At 42.4% G+C, this 13071-nt stretch overlaps 2 protein-coding genes across 3 annotated transcripts in view; one reads left to right on the top strand and one right to left on the bottom strand.

Annotated features, from left to right (window-relative positions):
• The window catches only part of wwc3 (WWC family member 3), a 32296-nt gene extending 25931 nt beyond the window's left edge, over positions 1–6365 (top strand). For both annotated transcript variants that reach the window (XM_084010607.1, XM_084010608.1), the window contains exons 15-23: positions 265–460; positions 553–726; positions 1863–1990; positions 2096–2243; positions 3241–3405; positions 4240–4332; positions 4437–4667; positions 4778–4905; positions 5672–6365. In XM_084010607.1, the coding sequence (XP_083866733.1) occupies positions 265–460; positions 553–726; positions 1863–1990; positions 2096–2243; positions 3241–3405; positions 4240–4332; positions 4437–4667; positions 4778–4905; positions 5672–5738 (1330 nt within the window). In that variant the 3' untranslated portion in view covers positions 5739–6365. The remainder of the gene's footprint in view (positions 1–264; positions 461–552; positions 727–1862; positions 1991–2095; positions 2244–3240; positions 3406–4239; positions 4333–4436; positions 4668–4777; positions 4906–5671) is intronic.
• Positions 6366–7224: 859 nt separating this feature from the next.
• traf3ip2l (TRAF3 interacting protein 2-like) lies at positions 7225–12346 on the bottom strand. The gene is made up of 10 exons (XM_084010634.1): positions 12148–12346; positions 11131–11229; positions 9908–10566; positions 9374–9416; positions 9220–9284; positions 9039–9136; positions 8833–8901; positions 7813–7929; positions 7629–7703; positions 7225–7541 (listed from the first exon to the last, which is right to left on the bottom strand). The coding sequence occupies exons 2-10, from the start codon at positions 11169–11171 to the stop codon at positions 7395–7397; spliced, it is 1314 nt and encodes a 437-aa protein (XP_083866760.1). The 5' UTR covers positions 11172–11229; positions 12148–12346; the 3' UTR covers positions 7225–7394.
• Between the last annotated feature and the right edge of the window lie 725 nt (positions 12347–13071).

Raw genomic sequence — 13071 nt, 5'->3', positions numbered from 1 at the left:
CGCAACACGTCGCCTGTCTGGGAATTAATTTGTGGCTTGATCAGATAATAGTGCAGATGTAGGAATATATATTTTTAATTAATTTAATATTCTATTCTTTATTTTATTATTGTTATTATTTTGAATATAGGTGTCATTTGATTTGTTGACCAAAATCTGACAAACAAGTTTTTATTGAGCCCATGTATTTGAAAGGGTGGTGTAGATGTGTTGGCTGCTGACGTCAGTAAGCTGCTCTCTAATTGGCTGCGTTCCCCCCTGCAGGTACGTGAAGGTGAACCTGCTCCCCCTGGACGCCGGCCGGGTCTGTGCCTTCTACTGCTGCACGGCGTTGGACCCGCAGACCCAGATGAGTTTCAACGAGGGCTTCCGGATCCCCGTCGCTGCCGGCGCCCTGCCGCTGTGCGCTCTGCAGCTGTCCGTCTGCTCGCTGGGACCGCAGGCTCAGGAGGAGCTCCTGGTGGGTCCGCAGGGCCGAGCAGAGACAGTAGACCGGCTCCACGGTGCCCGCGTCTCCATCAAACTAAACGGCGTCCTCTGTGATCCCTGCAGGGTACGGCCCAGGTGAGCCTGGCCGAGTGTGAGGGGAGCGCCGACATGGTCTACCACTGGCTGCGGGTCCAGATGCTGAGCGGGACTCCGGAGACGCCCCGGCCTGAACAGAAGAGCGCCGGCCCCCGGAGGCCCCAGGACGGCCCGGAGGACGAGCAGAGGCCCCGCGCCGTGGTGAGCCCTCAGAGAGCCCCGTTCACTAGACGCCACCAGGGGGCGCAAGTCTCACGCGCAAGTTCAATTAATGAGTTCAGTTAAATAAATTAAGGAAATGTTAGATTCATAATAAGTATTCATATCGCTTTAAATGTCTTTTTCACCTTATTATACTAACTTTTTATTCACTTTTTTTTTATTAATTTAAATATTTTTTTTATTTATTATACTGACTTTTTATTCACTTTTTTATTAACTTACATTTTAAAGACTTATACTACACATTTTATAACAAACTTTACAAGGACATTTTTATGATTTTTTTCATATATTATCACTTTTTTACGACATACTACACTCATCAACTATCAACATTTCTATATGTTTTCTAAGATTTTTTTTTGCATAATATACTATGACTTTGTATTATTTTTGTGGCATTCTATATTGTTTTATTACATCCTATAGTATGACTTTTTATAGACATTATATGGGCATACTGTTCTGTGACTTATGTCTTTTTATGACATAATATTTTACTTTTTATTATACTATTATACTCTTATTATACTATCTGCTTTTATAAATATTTCCACATACTGTGACTTTTCTATGATGAATCTATACAATGACTTCTAGGACAGACTGTACTCGGAGGTTGCAGAGGGATTGTCTTCTTAAAAAATCCACCTGCTGACAAAAAAAAAACAAAGCAAACCTGATGACGATAGTTTTTTAGTTTCTAGACAGTAATTTCTCCTTCTGGCAAACCCCGCCCTGCTCCTGAAATATATAAATAAATAAATATAACTCTACACGCACGTACAATCAGCATGTCAACCTCACCCTTAAGCAGGCAAGATTTATGTCACACATATTACCCTCGACTACAGACACTAAATTGAAAAATAGCATTGATAATTAGTATTTGCCACTTTACATTGGTGTAGCTGTAAATCAGCGGCTGCCTTGGGGAGAGATTCCTCTCCTCGCTGCTGTAAATCGCCCCGTCTGCAGGCCGGAGGCTTGTTAAAGTGAGTAAGCGACAGGAATGCGTCTCAGCAGCCAAACATGAACCCACACCGCCAACCCACGGGTGGAGGAATGTGAGCCGCGTGAGGATGGAGTTTGATTCTCTTCTCTCTTGCCATTAGGACGCTCTGCTGTCACGCAACAATAACACCGCCAACAACAACAACACCGCCTCCACCGCCCATCTGGAGGGACGCGAGCTGCAGAGGCTGGAGAAGAAGGATGAGCCGGGGGAGGTGGCGTCCGAGAGGTGGCACCACTTCTATGCTGCTCGTTATTCTTCAGAACACACTCTTTCTTTAAAGCCCAGCGTGTGTGTGTGTGAAAGTGACAGCGAGGGTTCCTGTGTTTGCAGGAGTTGGCAGGCGGAGTCGGTGGACAGCGGCTGCAGCAACAGCACAGCGTTCACCGCTCCCTTCTCAGAGGGCCTGTGTGCAGAGGGCATCTGCATCACCACCGGGGGGCGCTGTGACCAGACGACCAGCAAGCTGTCTACGGTTAAGGTGAAGGCCCGAAAGTCCTCGAGGGTCGAGTCCGTCCTCCCGTCAGATCACTGAGGCACTTTCTGTCTGGCCACATTTCTGCACACTGTGCCTGAAGGGGAATTACCCACAAGTCCTAGCGTTTTTTTGACGTTAAGTGCAGAGTTATGATGGGCTTGAAGCCCCGGAGGAGATTTAAAACAAACAAGGTGGACAGAGTGTTCAGACCGGCTCATTGTGTTTGCACAGAAGATTTAGCACCAAAGATTTAACATGGAACACAAAACACAAACAGGTTATTCCTCTCATCATCAGCATTTTATTTAAATGTGGCTTATTGAAGCTTATTTGACTCAAACGAGTAAATAGATGGAAGACGTTCAAATAAGACGCTGAAAAATGCCAAATGAAAAACCCAGAATTTTAAAAACAAGCGAGGTGAACTTGAAAAAAAATCTCTCTCTCTCTCTCTCTCTCTCTCTCTCTATATATATATATATATATATATATATATATATATATATATATATATATATATATATATATATATATAATATATATAGATTTTATATATATATATATATATATATATATATAATAATAAATATATATTTATATATATGTATATTTTTTTATAAAACGTATGAATAACTTACCTATGAACTAACAATATTAATAATTGAAAATCTAGTGTCAAAGAACTAAATCTGAAAAAATAATAATAAATGTTATTTGTATCAAGCTTTTCCAAACACAGTGATTTACAGTAAAAAAAACAATAGTAATACTATTATGTGTGTTTGTGCACAACAGGAAGTGTCCCCACTCCCTCCAAAATATAATAACAAACGTAAAATAAATATTGAAAATAAAAAGTGTAAATTCTCTTTGTCTCAACAATAACAAGTAAATATAAATAAATGACCCTATAACTGGCTTTTCTATTGGTTAGCATGGGCGAAGAAAATATAATAAAATAATAATAATCATGATGCATCTACATGGTCTGTTATTGCAGGTGGAGAAGGCCACGATGACGGAAGGCCTGTTCCCCGAGCCGGTGCGAGTCCGGCCCAAAGAGAGGGGGGGTCGCTGGGGTCACGCCTCGCCGTTCATGCGCGGCAGCACCATCGTTCGCTCCCAGACGTTCTCTCCCGGAGCTCGCAGTCAGTACGTCTGCAGGGTGAGTCTGCAGAGTGTGAGCAACGTTGGTTTGTTTATTAAGATCCCGTCAGCGTTTTCAGCAGCTCTTCTTCCTGGAGGCCACACAGAAACACTGAGAACATTCAGCAATACTTATTAACGATTAGTTAAGTTTTAGGGGGGTTTTTTAAACAATATTTCCAGGGTTGGTACAGGTGCTGGAAATCCTTGAAAACACTTGATTTTTGTGTGTGTGGTGTTTTCAAGGTTTGAAATGTGCTTGGATTTAGAATAAAGTGCTTGAAATGTATGTTCTATGATGTAACACAGAGGAAAGAAGACAGCATGCTGAAAACAGCATTTTCTGACATTTCTGCATGAAAAATTACTTTTAATGATGAACAGATGATGAAAATATTCGGTGATTATATTTCTGTGGATCTGTTAGTGGAATTAGTTTTCCTTTCATTTGTGGTCCTTCTGTAAAAAGCTTCTCCAAACATCATGTTGGTTGTTTATAGGACAACAACATCTCATTTAATGTAATGAACAAGTGAAATAATAAGTAGACTGAATACTGAGGATTGTATTGGATACAAATATGTAGTTTACCACAGCTGGAAGGTGCTGGAAAAGCATGGAAATGTACCTTGAAATGCTTAAAAGTGCTTGAATTTGACTTTGGAGAATGTGGAGGACCCTGGATATGTTATTTAGTTGTGTTGTATGATATGGGAGTGACTTCCCTCGTTACATTGCTCTGTTCATTACTGTACGTTGAAGCGCTTCTGGTTGAATAATTGTTGTTTTTATTCTGATATTGTGAATGTTTTAGTTCCTTCTTCCATAAACTAACTGAATATTCACCTCTCAGTTGTATCGCAGTGACAGTGACAGCTCAACTCTACCAAAGAAAACGCCGTTTGTCAGGAATACGTTGGAGAGAAGAACGCTGCGGTATAAGCAGGTACGTCTCTACTTCTTCTCCAGCCAAGAATTTAAATTAGTGTCTGGTTTCTGAGCTGGTTTCTGTCTGTCTGTCTGCCTGCCTGTCTGTCTGTGTGTGAGCAGCAGTCGTACCGCTCCTCCCTGGCCGAGCAGCCGACGCGCACCTCCCTGGACCTGGAGCTGGACCTCCAGGCCTGCAGGACGCGTCAGAGGCAGCTGCTGGAGGAGCTGAGCGCCCTGAGGGAGCTGAAGCTGAGGCTGGAGGACCCGCAAGCCAGGGACACCACGGAGCTGCCCCACTGGGCCCTGAGGGACGAGCGCTTCCGCTGCCTGCTCCGAGAGGCCCAGAGACAGGTGAGACCGCGTGAGACCGCGTGAGACCGCGTGAGACCGCGTGAGACCACGTGAGACCACGCAGTCTCGCCCGGCAGCCACTGACCCCCCTGTTCTGTTGTTGCTTACAGGCCAACCAAAGCAAGCAGGAGCAGCGGCAGGAGGAGGCGGCGGAGAGGATGCTGAGGAAGGCTTCCAAAGAGGTCCTGCAGATGAGGGGCCAGAGCCAGAAGGAGCCCCTACCTGTGCAGACGTTCAGGTGAGGGTGGTGTGTTCATATCTCAGAGATTTATCTGAGCAGAAGTTAGAGCATCTTTGGTTTCAGTAATGTGACACATGTTTCCAAGTAAACCACAAGATGAGCAACAGTGTGGTTACATGACCCTTTTCATTCCTCCTGCTGTCTCACCGATAATTCTTGGCTGTCCCCATTTTGTTCCTGTAGTTGAAACCTCAAGATATATCTTTTAAACTAACTTTCACTTTCAGGAAGTTATTTCGTTAGACTCCAGAGTCTAAACATCTGGAGAGTTTATCTCACTGCACTGCAGACTTTCTAGTGACTTTTTTCTACATACTATATATACGGACTTTTTTCACAACAACTTATTTTCGTGACTTTTTTCGACTTAGTTTACGACTTTTTCATTACTTTTTTCGACTTACAACTTTTTTCATTACTTTTTTCGACTTACTATATACTACCACTTTTTCGACTTACTATACTACGCCTTTTTCGTCCCTTTTTTGTCTTACTATACTACAATTTTTTTCAGGACTTTTTTTCGACTTACTAAATGTTTTGTGACTTTTTTCAACTTTTTGACTCACTATCCTACGACTCAACAACAACTCAACATCTCACACGGTGACAAAATCTCGTTCGTGGAAAATGTATTTTATTATTATTATTGCATCTTTAAATCCACTAGTACACATGAAAACCTTTCAAGAGATTGTCATGGTGATCTACAACAGGCCAGAATGTGTTTGTCATTATAAATAAAGTTTTGTGTACTCTGCAGAGAGAAGATGGCGTTCTTCACCAGACCAAGGTTCAACATACCTCCGCTGCCGGCCGACGACGTCTGAGCGCTCGCCGCCGCGACTCAACATGAAGTATTTGTCTCGTTTTTTGAGCTCATGAAGTACAAAGTTGTTCCTACGGAGGACCGGCAGCGCCAAGATGACGTTGAACATTAGAAGGTTTTTTTTTTCTTTTTCTTACAAACATTAGAAATGCGTTGACGGCGACGCCTCTCGGGAGGAAAAAGTTTCTCTTCACTTGTGTCGTTTGTGCTTTCAAAAGGCTGGAAGACGGGAACAAAAGTCGGTTTGGACAAAATTCACTGTACTGTAACTTATTTTATAGTACTTTTTCCTTGAAGGAAATTAAAAACTAAACGCTTCCTGCTTTTTAAGTGTATTGTGTAGCTTTGAACAAATAGCACTTCAATGTTTTTACATACAGTTAAATGGAACTATTTTGTTTCTGTTTCATAATTCTTAAGAGTTATTTACATACAAATGTCACTTTGTAATCCACTTTTATTACAGATGTCATTGTCCTTTTTTGTTATGTTATTAAAATTAATATTATTTCATGTACTTTTCATTATATGGATGAATATATGAAACACTGTATTCAGATTTTTCTATGATGTCTGTATGAACATCTGCAGTGTTACCTCTTGTGAAGATAAAAACCATTAAACCACGTCTGAAAGTTTTTTTTAAGTCCTTCAGGTGATAAACCGGATATTAAGAACGCGTTATATTCTGCAAACGTGAACATTTTCTCCGCGTCGTGATGTTTACACGTGAATTTTCTTCCTCCAGCCACAAGCCGTGACCCAGTTCAGCGTAAACGTGCTGATTCTCGAGAAGCCCCCCCGCACGCCAGACGGCCACATCGGCTCCTTATCTACATGCAACTTCCTGTCTGAGCCATCGTTCAGTTTTTGCTCTATTTATCTTCCGTAACACATCTTATCCTTTCAGACTGGTGGAAATAAATAAATGATTTCCCTACTTTTGTCTGTAGATTTCGCCCAAAGTTACAATTAGATAAAACCTCATTTGCATATACAAATTCAGTAATACAAAAAAAAATTGTCTTGCCCCTTGATTCTAAGTGATTTCTGTGTATATTCTTTGATATTTTTAGACTTCACTGTATTTATTTCAAAAATGTCTCCGAATATTGCCCCCCTCTCGGCTCCGTCCGTTTTTTGTTTTTTTGCTTATGTCTCGGGAACGGAGGGTCGTAGAGACTCGGGAGTGGGTCTGACCTAATTCGCACACCAGTCTTTAGCCCGCGTCTCTATGACTTACCGTTCCGGGGATACAGCTAAAATGTAAAAAAAAAGAATTAACCCTAAAAACAACCCTAAACCTAACCCCTACCCTAACCCAGGGGCGTCAGCAGCATTTGATATGGGGGGGTCCTCCCCCAGATAATTTTGGAATCAAGTAGATTTCCCACATTCTGGTGCATTCTAACATGTTTTTAGAAGATGTCTCTTACGTATCTAATACGTCTCTTGTTCCTAGAAATGAAAATGAAATAAGCCTATCATTGTTATACTGACATGTTTTATAATGCCTTTGCAATAGTATTTATACAACTGACTACAGAATCAAAGAAACAAGCTTTTGCACAAGATATTTAAAAGGTGGAGGGGGTCCCGACCCCCCCTCAACATATGGTGGCGACGCCCATTTGGTTTTGGGTTTTCAGTCCGGCGTCTATATGGGGATGGACACGATGGTGGGCAGCTCGCCGACCGGCGGCGGGTTGTACTTCTCCACCCTCATCAGCCGCCGCAGGATGTCGTCGCGGTGCAGCGGCCACTCGTAGACGTGTGTGTTCTGGAGCCAGTTCGGGACGTGACACTGCGAAGCCAGACCACAAAGGTTTCATTAAGACGAGACCACGACCTGGATCACAGCAGACCTCCAAGACATGGTCCACACACTCACCTTCTTGGCTCCGGGGAAGACGATGGGAATAAACCGGAAATTCTTGCTTCCGTTCTGGATGAACTCATTCTGGAGCTACGCAGAAGAAGAGGAAGAAGAAGAAGTGATGAAGATCGGCAACATGAAGATCAGCAGCATGTCTTCGTTCTGGAGTCGGGGGGGGGGGGGGGGGGGCGGGCTGAACCTGTTTGTGGATGTAGACCGTGTTGAAGGTCCTCTCGTCGTTCTCCAGGCCGACGGGCGATGCCGTCACCGTCTCGTAGTACTTGGGACTGATGATGATGATGATCAGGTACTCTTTCTGGGGACAACGATCAGCTGTTTTCATTCTCCTGCTGCTCTTGAACACTCAACATCCTCCGTTAACAAAATAAAAGCTCTTTTGTTGAGATTTTCCTCAAAATTCAGAGTTAGTTTTTTTTATCTCAAAATACAAATCAGAAAAAAAATCACTGTATCAGTCAAAAATAATGACTTGGATCCATATAATGACTCAGTATCTCCATATGACTCAGTATCTCTATATAATGACTCTATATCTCCATATAATGACTCAGTATCTCCATATAATGACTCAGTATCTCCATATAATGACTCAGTATCTCCATATAATGACTCAGTATCTCTATATAATGACTCAACATCTCCATATAATGACTCTATATCTCCATATAATGACTCAGTATCTCCATATAATGACTCAGTATCTCCATATAATGACTCAGTATCTCTATATAATGACTCAACATCTCCATATAATGACTCAGTATCTCTATATAATGACTCTATATCTCCATATAATGACTCAGTATCTCCATATAATGACTCAGTATCTCTATATAATGACTCAACATCTCCATATAATGACTCAGTATCTCTATATAATGACTCAACATCTCCATATAATGACTCAGTATCTCTATATAATGACTCTATATCTCCATATAATGACTCAGTATCTCTATATAATGACTCAACATCTCCATATAATGACTCAGTATCTCTATATAATGACTCTATATCTCCATATAATGACTCAGTATCTCTATATAATGACTCTATATCTCCATATAATGACTCAGTATCTCTATATAATGACTCAACATCTCCATACAATGACTCAGTATCTCTATATAATGACTCTATATCTCCATATAATGACTTAAACTCTCAAAATAATGCTGATGCATTAACTTTTGATTACCTCACTGAGGTAGCGCTCCATGAAGTCAATCTTGCTAATGCTCCTGAACTGCTGCTCAAAAATATCGATCTGAAACGAATAGAGACATCAGTCAGTACATACATGTGTATCATAAAGCTTGTACATACATGTGTATCATAAAGCTTGTACATACATGTGTATCATAAAGCTTGTACATACACGTGTATCATAAAGCTTGTACATACATGCGTATCAAAGCCGTTGTGTCGCAGCAGAGCAACAAAGTTGATGATCTCGTTGACGTGCTTGTCGTTGTCCGCTTCGTACGTGACAAACACCCTTCCTTTGTTAAACAGCCATGCATTAATGCTGGAAGTGACACGTACAGGTGAATAATGACATCAGCAGTAGCTGGTCAACACTTACTCTGCTCCAGAGAGAGCGGCATGCTATGAGGAGGTTGTCTATCTTCAGCTGGAGCATTGTGGCCACTGCATGGGGTCAAAGGTCACTGAGTTAGTAGCAGGAAGTGGATCGTATATACCTGCTGCTGCAGAAGAAGAAGAAGAAGAAAACTCACATGTGTGCGTATCCAGCTCCTGGACGTCTGCAGGCGCCCGGATCTAAAGAAAACATCGTTCTTATGAACACAGAACTACAGCATTCACTGCTCGAGTCCTTGTTATGTCTCCGACAGACGGACAGAGTAGAAGACTTAGAGGAAGCTAGTATCTAAAAACAACAAGAACCATTATCTAATTCTCAAAACAACGACTCAGCATCTCAAAACAACGACTCAGCATCTCAAAATAATGAGTTAGTATCTAAATATAATGGCTCAGCACCTCTAAACAATGACTAAGTTTCTCTAAATACTGACTCTTCAACTCTTAACAATGAATCAGTATCTTAAAATAACGACACAGCATCTCAAAAAAATGACTCAGTATCTCAAAACAATGACTCAGCATCGCAAAATAATGAGTTAGTATCTAAAAACAATGACTCAGTATCTCAAAATAACGACTCAGTATCTCAAAATAATGCCTTGGAATCTCTAAATAATGACATGGTATCTTCGTATAATGGGTAGTATCTACAGCAGCAGACTCACAGTATGGGCCGTAAGCTGGGTGATACTGAGGACAGGGGGGTTTGTTGCCCCCCGGCCCCCTGGGGAAGGCGTCTGCAGGGCACCGAGCGCAGCAGGCAGCACCCGGAGAAGGCCACGAGTATGGGGACAGCGTGCGGTGACACGGGCCGCCTACAGGCGGGTTGGAGCACAGCGAGAGTGGCTGCTCGAAGCTGCTCATACTGGGACTCTGGCGTCCGGGGAGGGACACAAACTTGTACCCCGACAGGCTGCCGTCTCCAGAGAAGCCGGACAAATCCTTCTGGCTCAGTGAGGACGGCAGGCTGTTGGGATACCCCGACCAGCTGCTGGCAAAGCTCGGGTGCAGCCAGGCGCCGTCGGCCCGGCTCGGGTACGGGGTGGGCTGGCTGTAGCCGGTCGGCAGGCTGCGGTGAGGCTGGTACGAGCAATAGCTCAAACCGGGTTCAGGGAGAGCCTCGCTGTGTTTGTGTTCCCGGTCCCGGACCAGCCTCCTTCCGATGAACAGCGAGTCATCGGGGAGGGCGGCGTGCTCCGGAGGGCCGTCCGCAGGGTCCGGCTTGTGGACTACGTGGGCTTCTCGCTCCTCCGTGCTCATGGTCTCATCGTCCTCTTCAGGCGTGTTGTGGTGGCTCAGGAGTCGGCTCAGCTGGCTGACATGACTGCAGGAGACAGACGATGTTAGTGGAGGTCAAAGCACGACTCAGTGTCGAAAATTACTGATACCTACTCAAAATAAGGAATTAGTATCCAAAAATATTAGACACATTTCTCAAAAGAATCACTTTAAAAAAAAATATTATCATCATTATTTTGATGTTTGACGTTTCTCATAATTGCTTTGACTGTGTTGATTTTGATTTGATTTTTAAAGTGACGGCTCTTTTTTCAGCCAGACGTCTTCTTCGGTGGTTTTGTGTAAACGGCGTTTGTCACGTTTACAGACATCATAATCTACAGGCTTGAAGAAAACGTCCACGTACGTGACAGATCTACGTGAGCATCACGGCGTGGCGATATGTGATACCGTGACGATGAATGACTTTGTGGGGTGTCGCAGTGCCTTCGTGCTCTGCCTTCGCCTTCCACTTATCAGAGCCCGGTTTCCTGTGTGGCTGCTAGAAACGACATCCACGTTTAACATTGCAGCGACGAGGCAGCACGTTGCCCACGGCAGCACGTTGCCCCATGTCTAGTGCAAGGTGTAGCGGCGTGTTTGTTTTCACCTATTGGGTGGCGAGGCCGAGAGCATGGAGGCGGGCAGCATAATCGGGCCTCCTCCTCCGGACGTCCATGTGTCTCCGGTTCACGCTGCCTCTGAAATACTGTTGGGGACATTTTAGAGAACAATGAAAAAAAAATAAAAATGAAAATCAGTTTTGCACAGAAAGTAAAGTTAATGTAACTGAATCCTGCTGTTGTTTCTGATTTGCAACATTTAAGACAAAGTGCAACATTCAGGACTTTTCTCTTTGTCGGTTCACATTCAGACAAATCGACGGCTCGTAAGACTCGAACGGAAAATCAAAATTGTTGAGATAAAAACAAAATGTGTCTCTGGATTTCTTAGTAACGACTAATTTGATGAACAGATAATTCACTTCCCACCACAGACGCACCGAAACCAAAACATCTCTCAGTTGGAAAAAATAACATGAAACCCACAAAGAAGACTGATGAATACGTATTTACACGAATAATGACTTAGTATTTACAAGTAACACAAAGTTTAAATAACGATCTCAAAATAATGATAAACTTTCTTGAAATAATGACTTTGAAACTCAAAACAATGACTTGAAATAATCACTTAATAATGACTTTGAGTCTTAAAAAGAAACTTGATTTAGTTTCTCAAAATATTGAGTTTCTCTTACAGATAATGACTTAGTATCTCATGAATATTAAAACTTTATCAAAATCACTTAAGATCTCAAAAGTGATGTAGTATCTCAAAATGAACGAGAAACGTTTTCAAATAAATAACTTTATCATTACCTCACTTGTTTGCTTTCAGTGAAGACAATAAAAAAAACGAAAAAACCGTACATATATGTATATAATAGTATGATATATATATTTATTTATTCAGGGGGCACAAGAGCTCAGTATCACAGAAACTTTGCGAGTTTGCCTGCAGGTCTATAAAGCAGGGTTTTGTAACAGCCGTTTATCAGGACATGAACAACGTGTCAGTACAAGTCGGAACCGCGACTCGTGTGGAATTGGTTCTAGTCCCTCACCGTCGCTGCTGTTCTCGTCTCCTCCGGGTCTCCGGGTCTCCTCCGGGTCTCCGGGTCCGCCTCCTCCACTCGGTAACGTAGAGAAAACCTCCAAAAACGAGTAAAAGTTTCCACTTTGACTTGAACGTAGACGTTCACGATTCTTTGATGTCTCCGCCAGGCAGCGGGGAAATATTGGCGCACGAAAGCACTTCGTTCTTTACTTTGAAGCTCGGGAGCCCCGCCCCCTCCGAGAAGCCCCACCCCTTTACCCACCGAGAGAGAGAGAGAGAGAGAGAGAGAGAGAGAGAGAGAGAGAGAGAGAGAGAGAGAGAGAGAGACAGAGAGAAAGAAAGAGAGAGCGAGAGAGAGAGAGAGAGAGAGAGAGAGAGGGAGGGAGTGTGCTTCTTCCTCTTGACTGAACTGTAACTTCCTCAGTGTCAACAGCTCAGTGTTCATATTTGGTTCGTGAGTTATAATGAGCATATTGTGAGTGTTTATTTGATTACTATGTGATTATTAAAATGTTCGGGTTGATTCATAACACTGTGAAATGTTGCCACTTACTGAAGACAAAATTACACAGCAATTGTAATAATAACCGATCTAATGGGACGCTTCCTTTTCCTCCAGACTGTATTCTATTGTTTGGGTCTGAATATCTGAGCTGAGTTTTCTTTGTTGTTTAACTCAGTCAGTCGTATAGACATGTGGATGTCACATTCCTTATGGTTTTCATATCTGGGTTTTATGTGCGCAAATAAAATAAAATACTGTCGGACTGTTTCCAATTTAAATATTTTAGTTCCACAAATATAATTTTTTCTCTTCAAACGATTTCAGTGCAAATAAAATGCATTTTCAGCATTTACAGTCGTGAAAATCTTAGACCTTCAGAGATGTTTGATGTTTCTTTTATGCAACATAAATAAATGTATGTTTTTA

Source organism: Eutrigla gurnardus (genome assembly GCF_963514095.1).
Source record: "Eutrigla gurnardus genome assembly, chromosome: 6".
NCBI classification, from domain to species: Eukaryota; Metazoa; Chordata; class Actinopteri; order Perciformes; family Triglidae; genus Eutrigla; species Eutrigla gurnardus.
This window is presented reverse-complemented; position numbering and strand designations above follow the sequence as displayed.

What these genes read in the sequence shown, in the direction of transcription:
- traf3ip2l (XM_084010634.1), bottom strand. Translation starts at nt 11,171, where the DNA reads ATGCTGCCCGCCTCCATGCTCTCGGCCTCGCCACCCAATAG. An exon ending in TCGGCCTCGCCACCCAATAG is followed by an intron (nt 10,567 to 11,130) that starts GTGAAAACAAAC and finishes TGTCTCCTGCAG; the next exon opens with TCATGTCAGCCAGCTGAGCC. An exon ending in GGAGCTGGATACGCACACAT is followed by an intron (nt 9,285 to 9,373) that starts GTGAGTTTTCTT and finishes GACCCCATGCAG; the next exon opens with TGGCCACAATGCTCCAGCTG.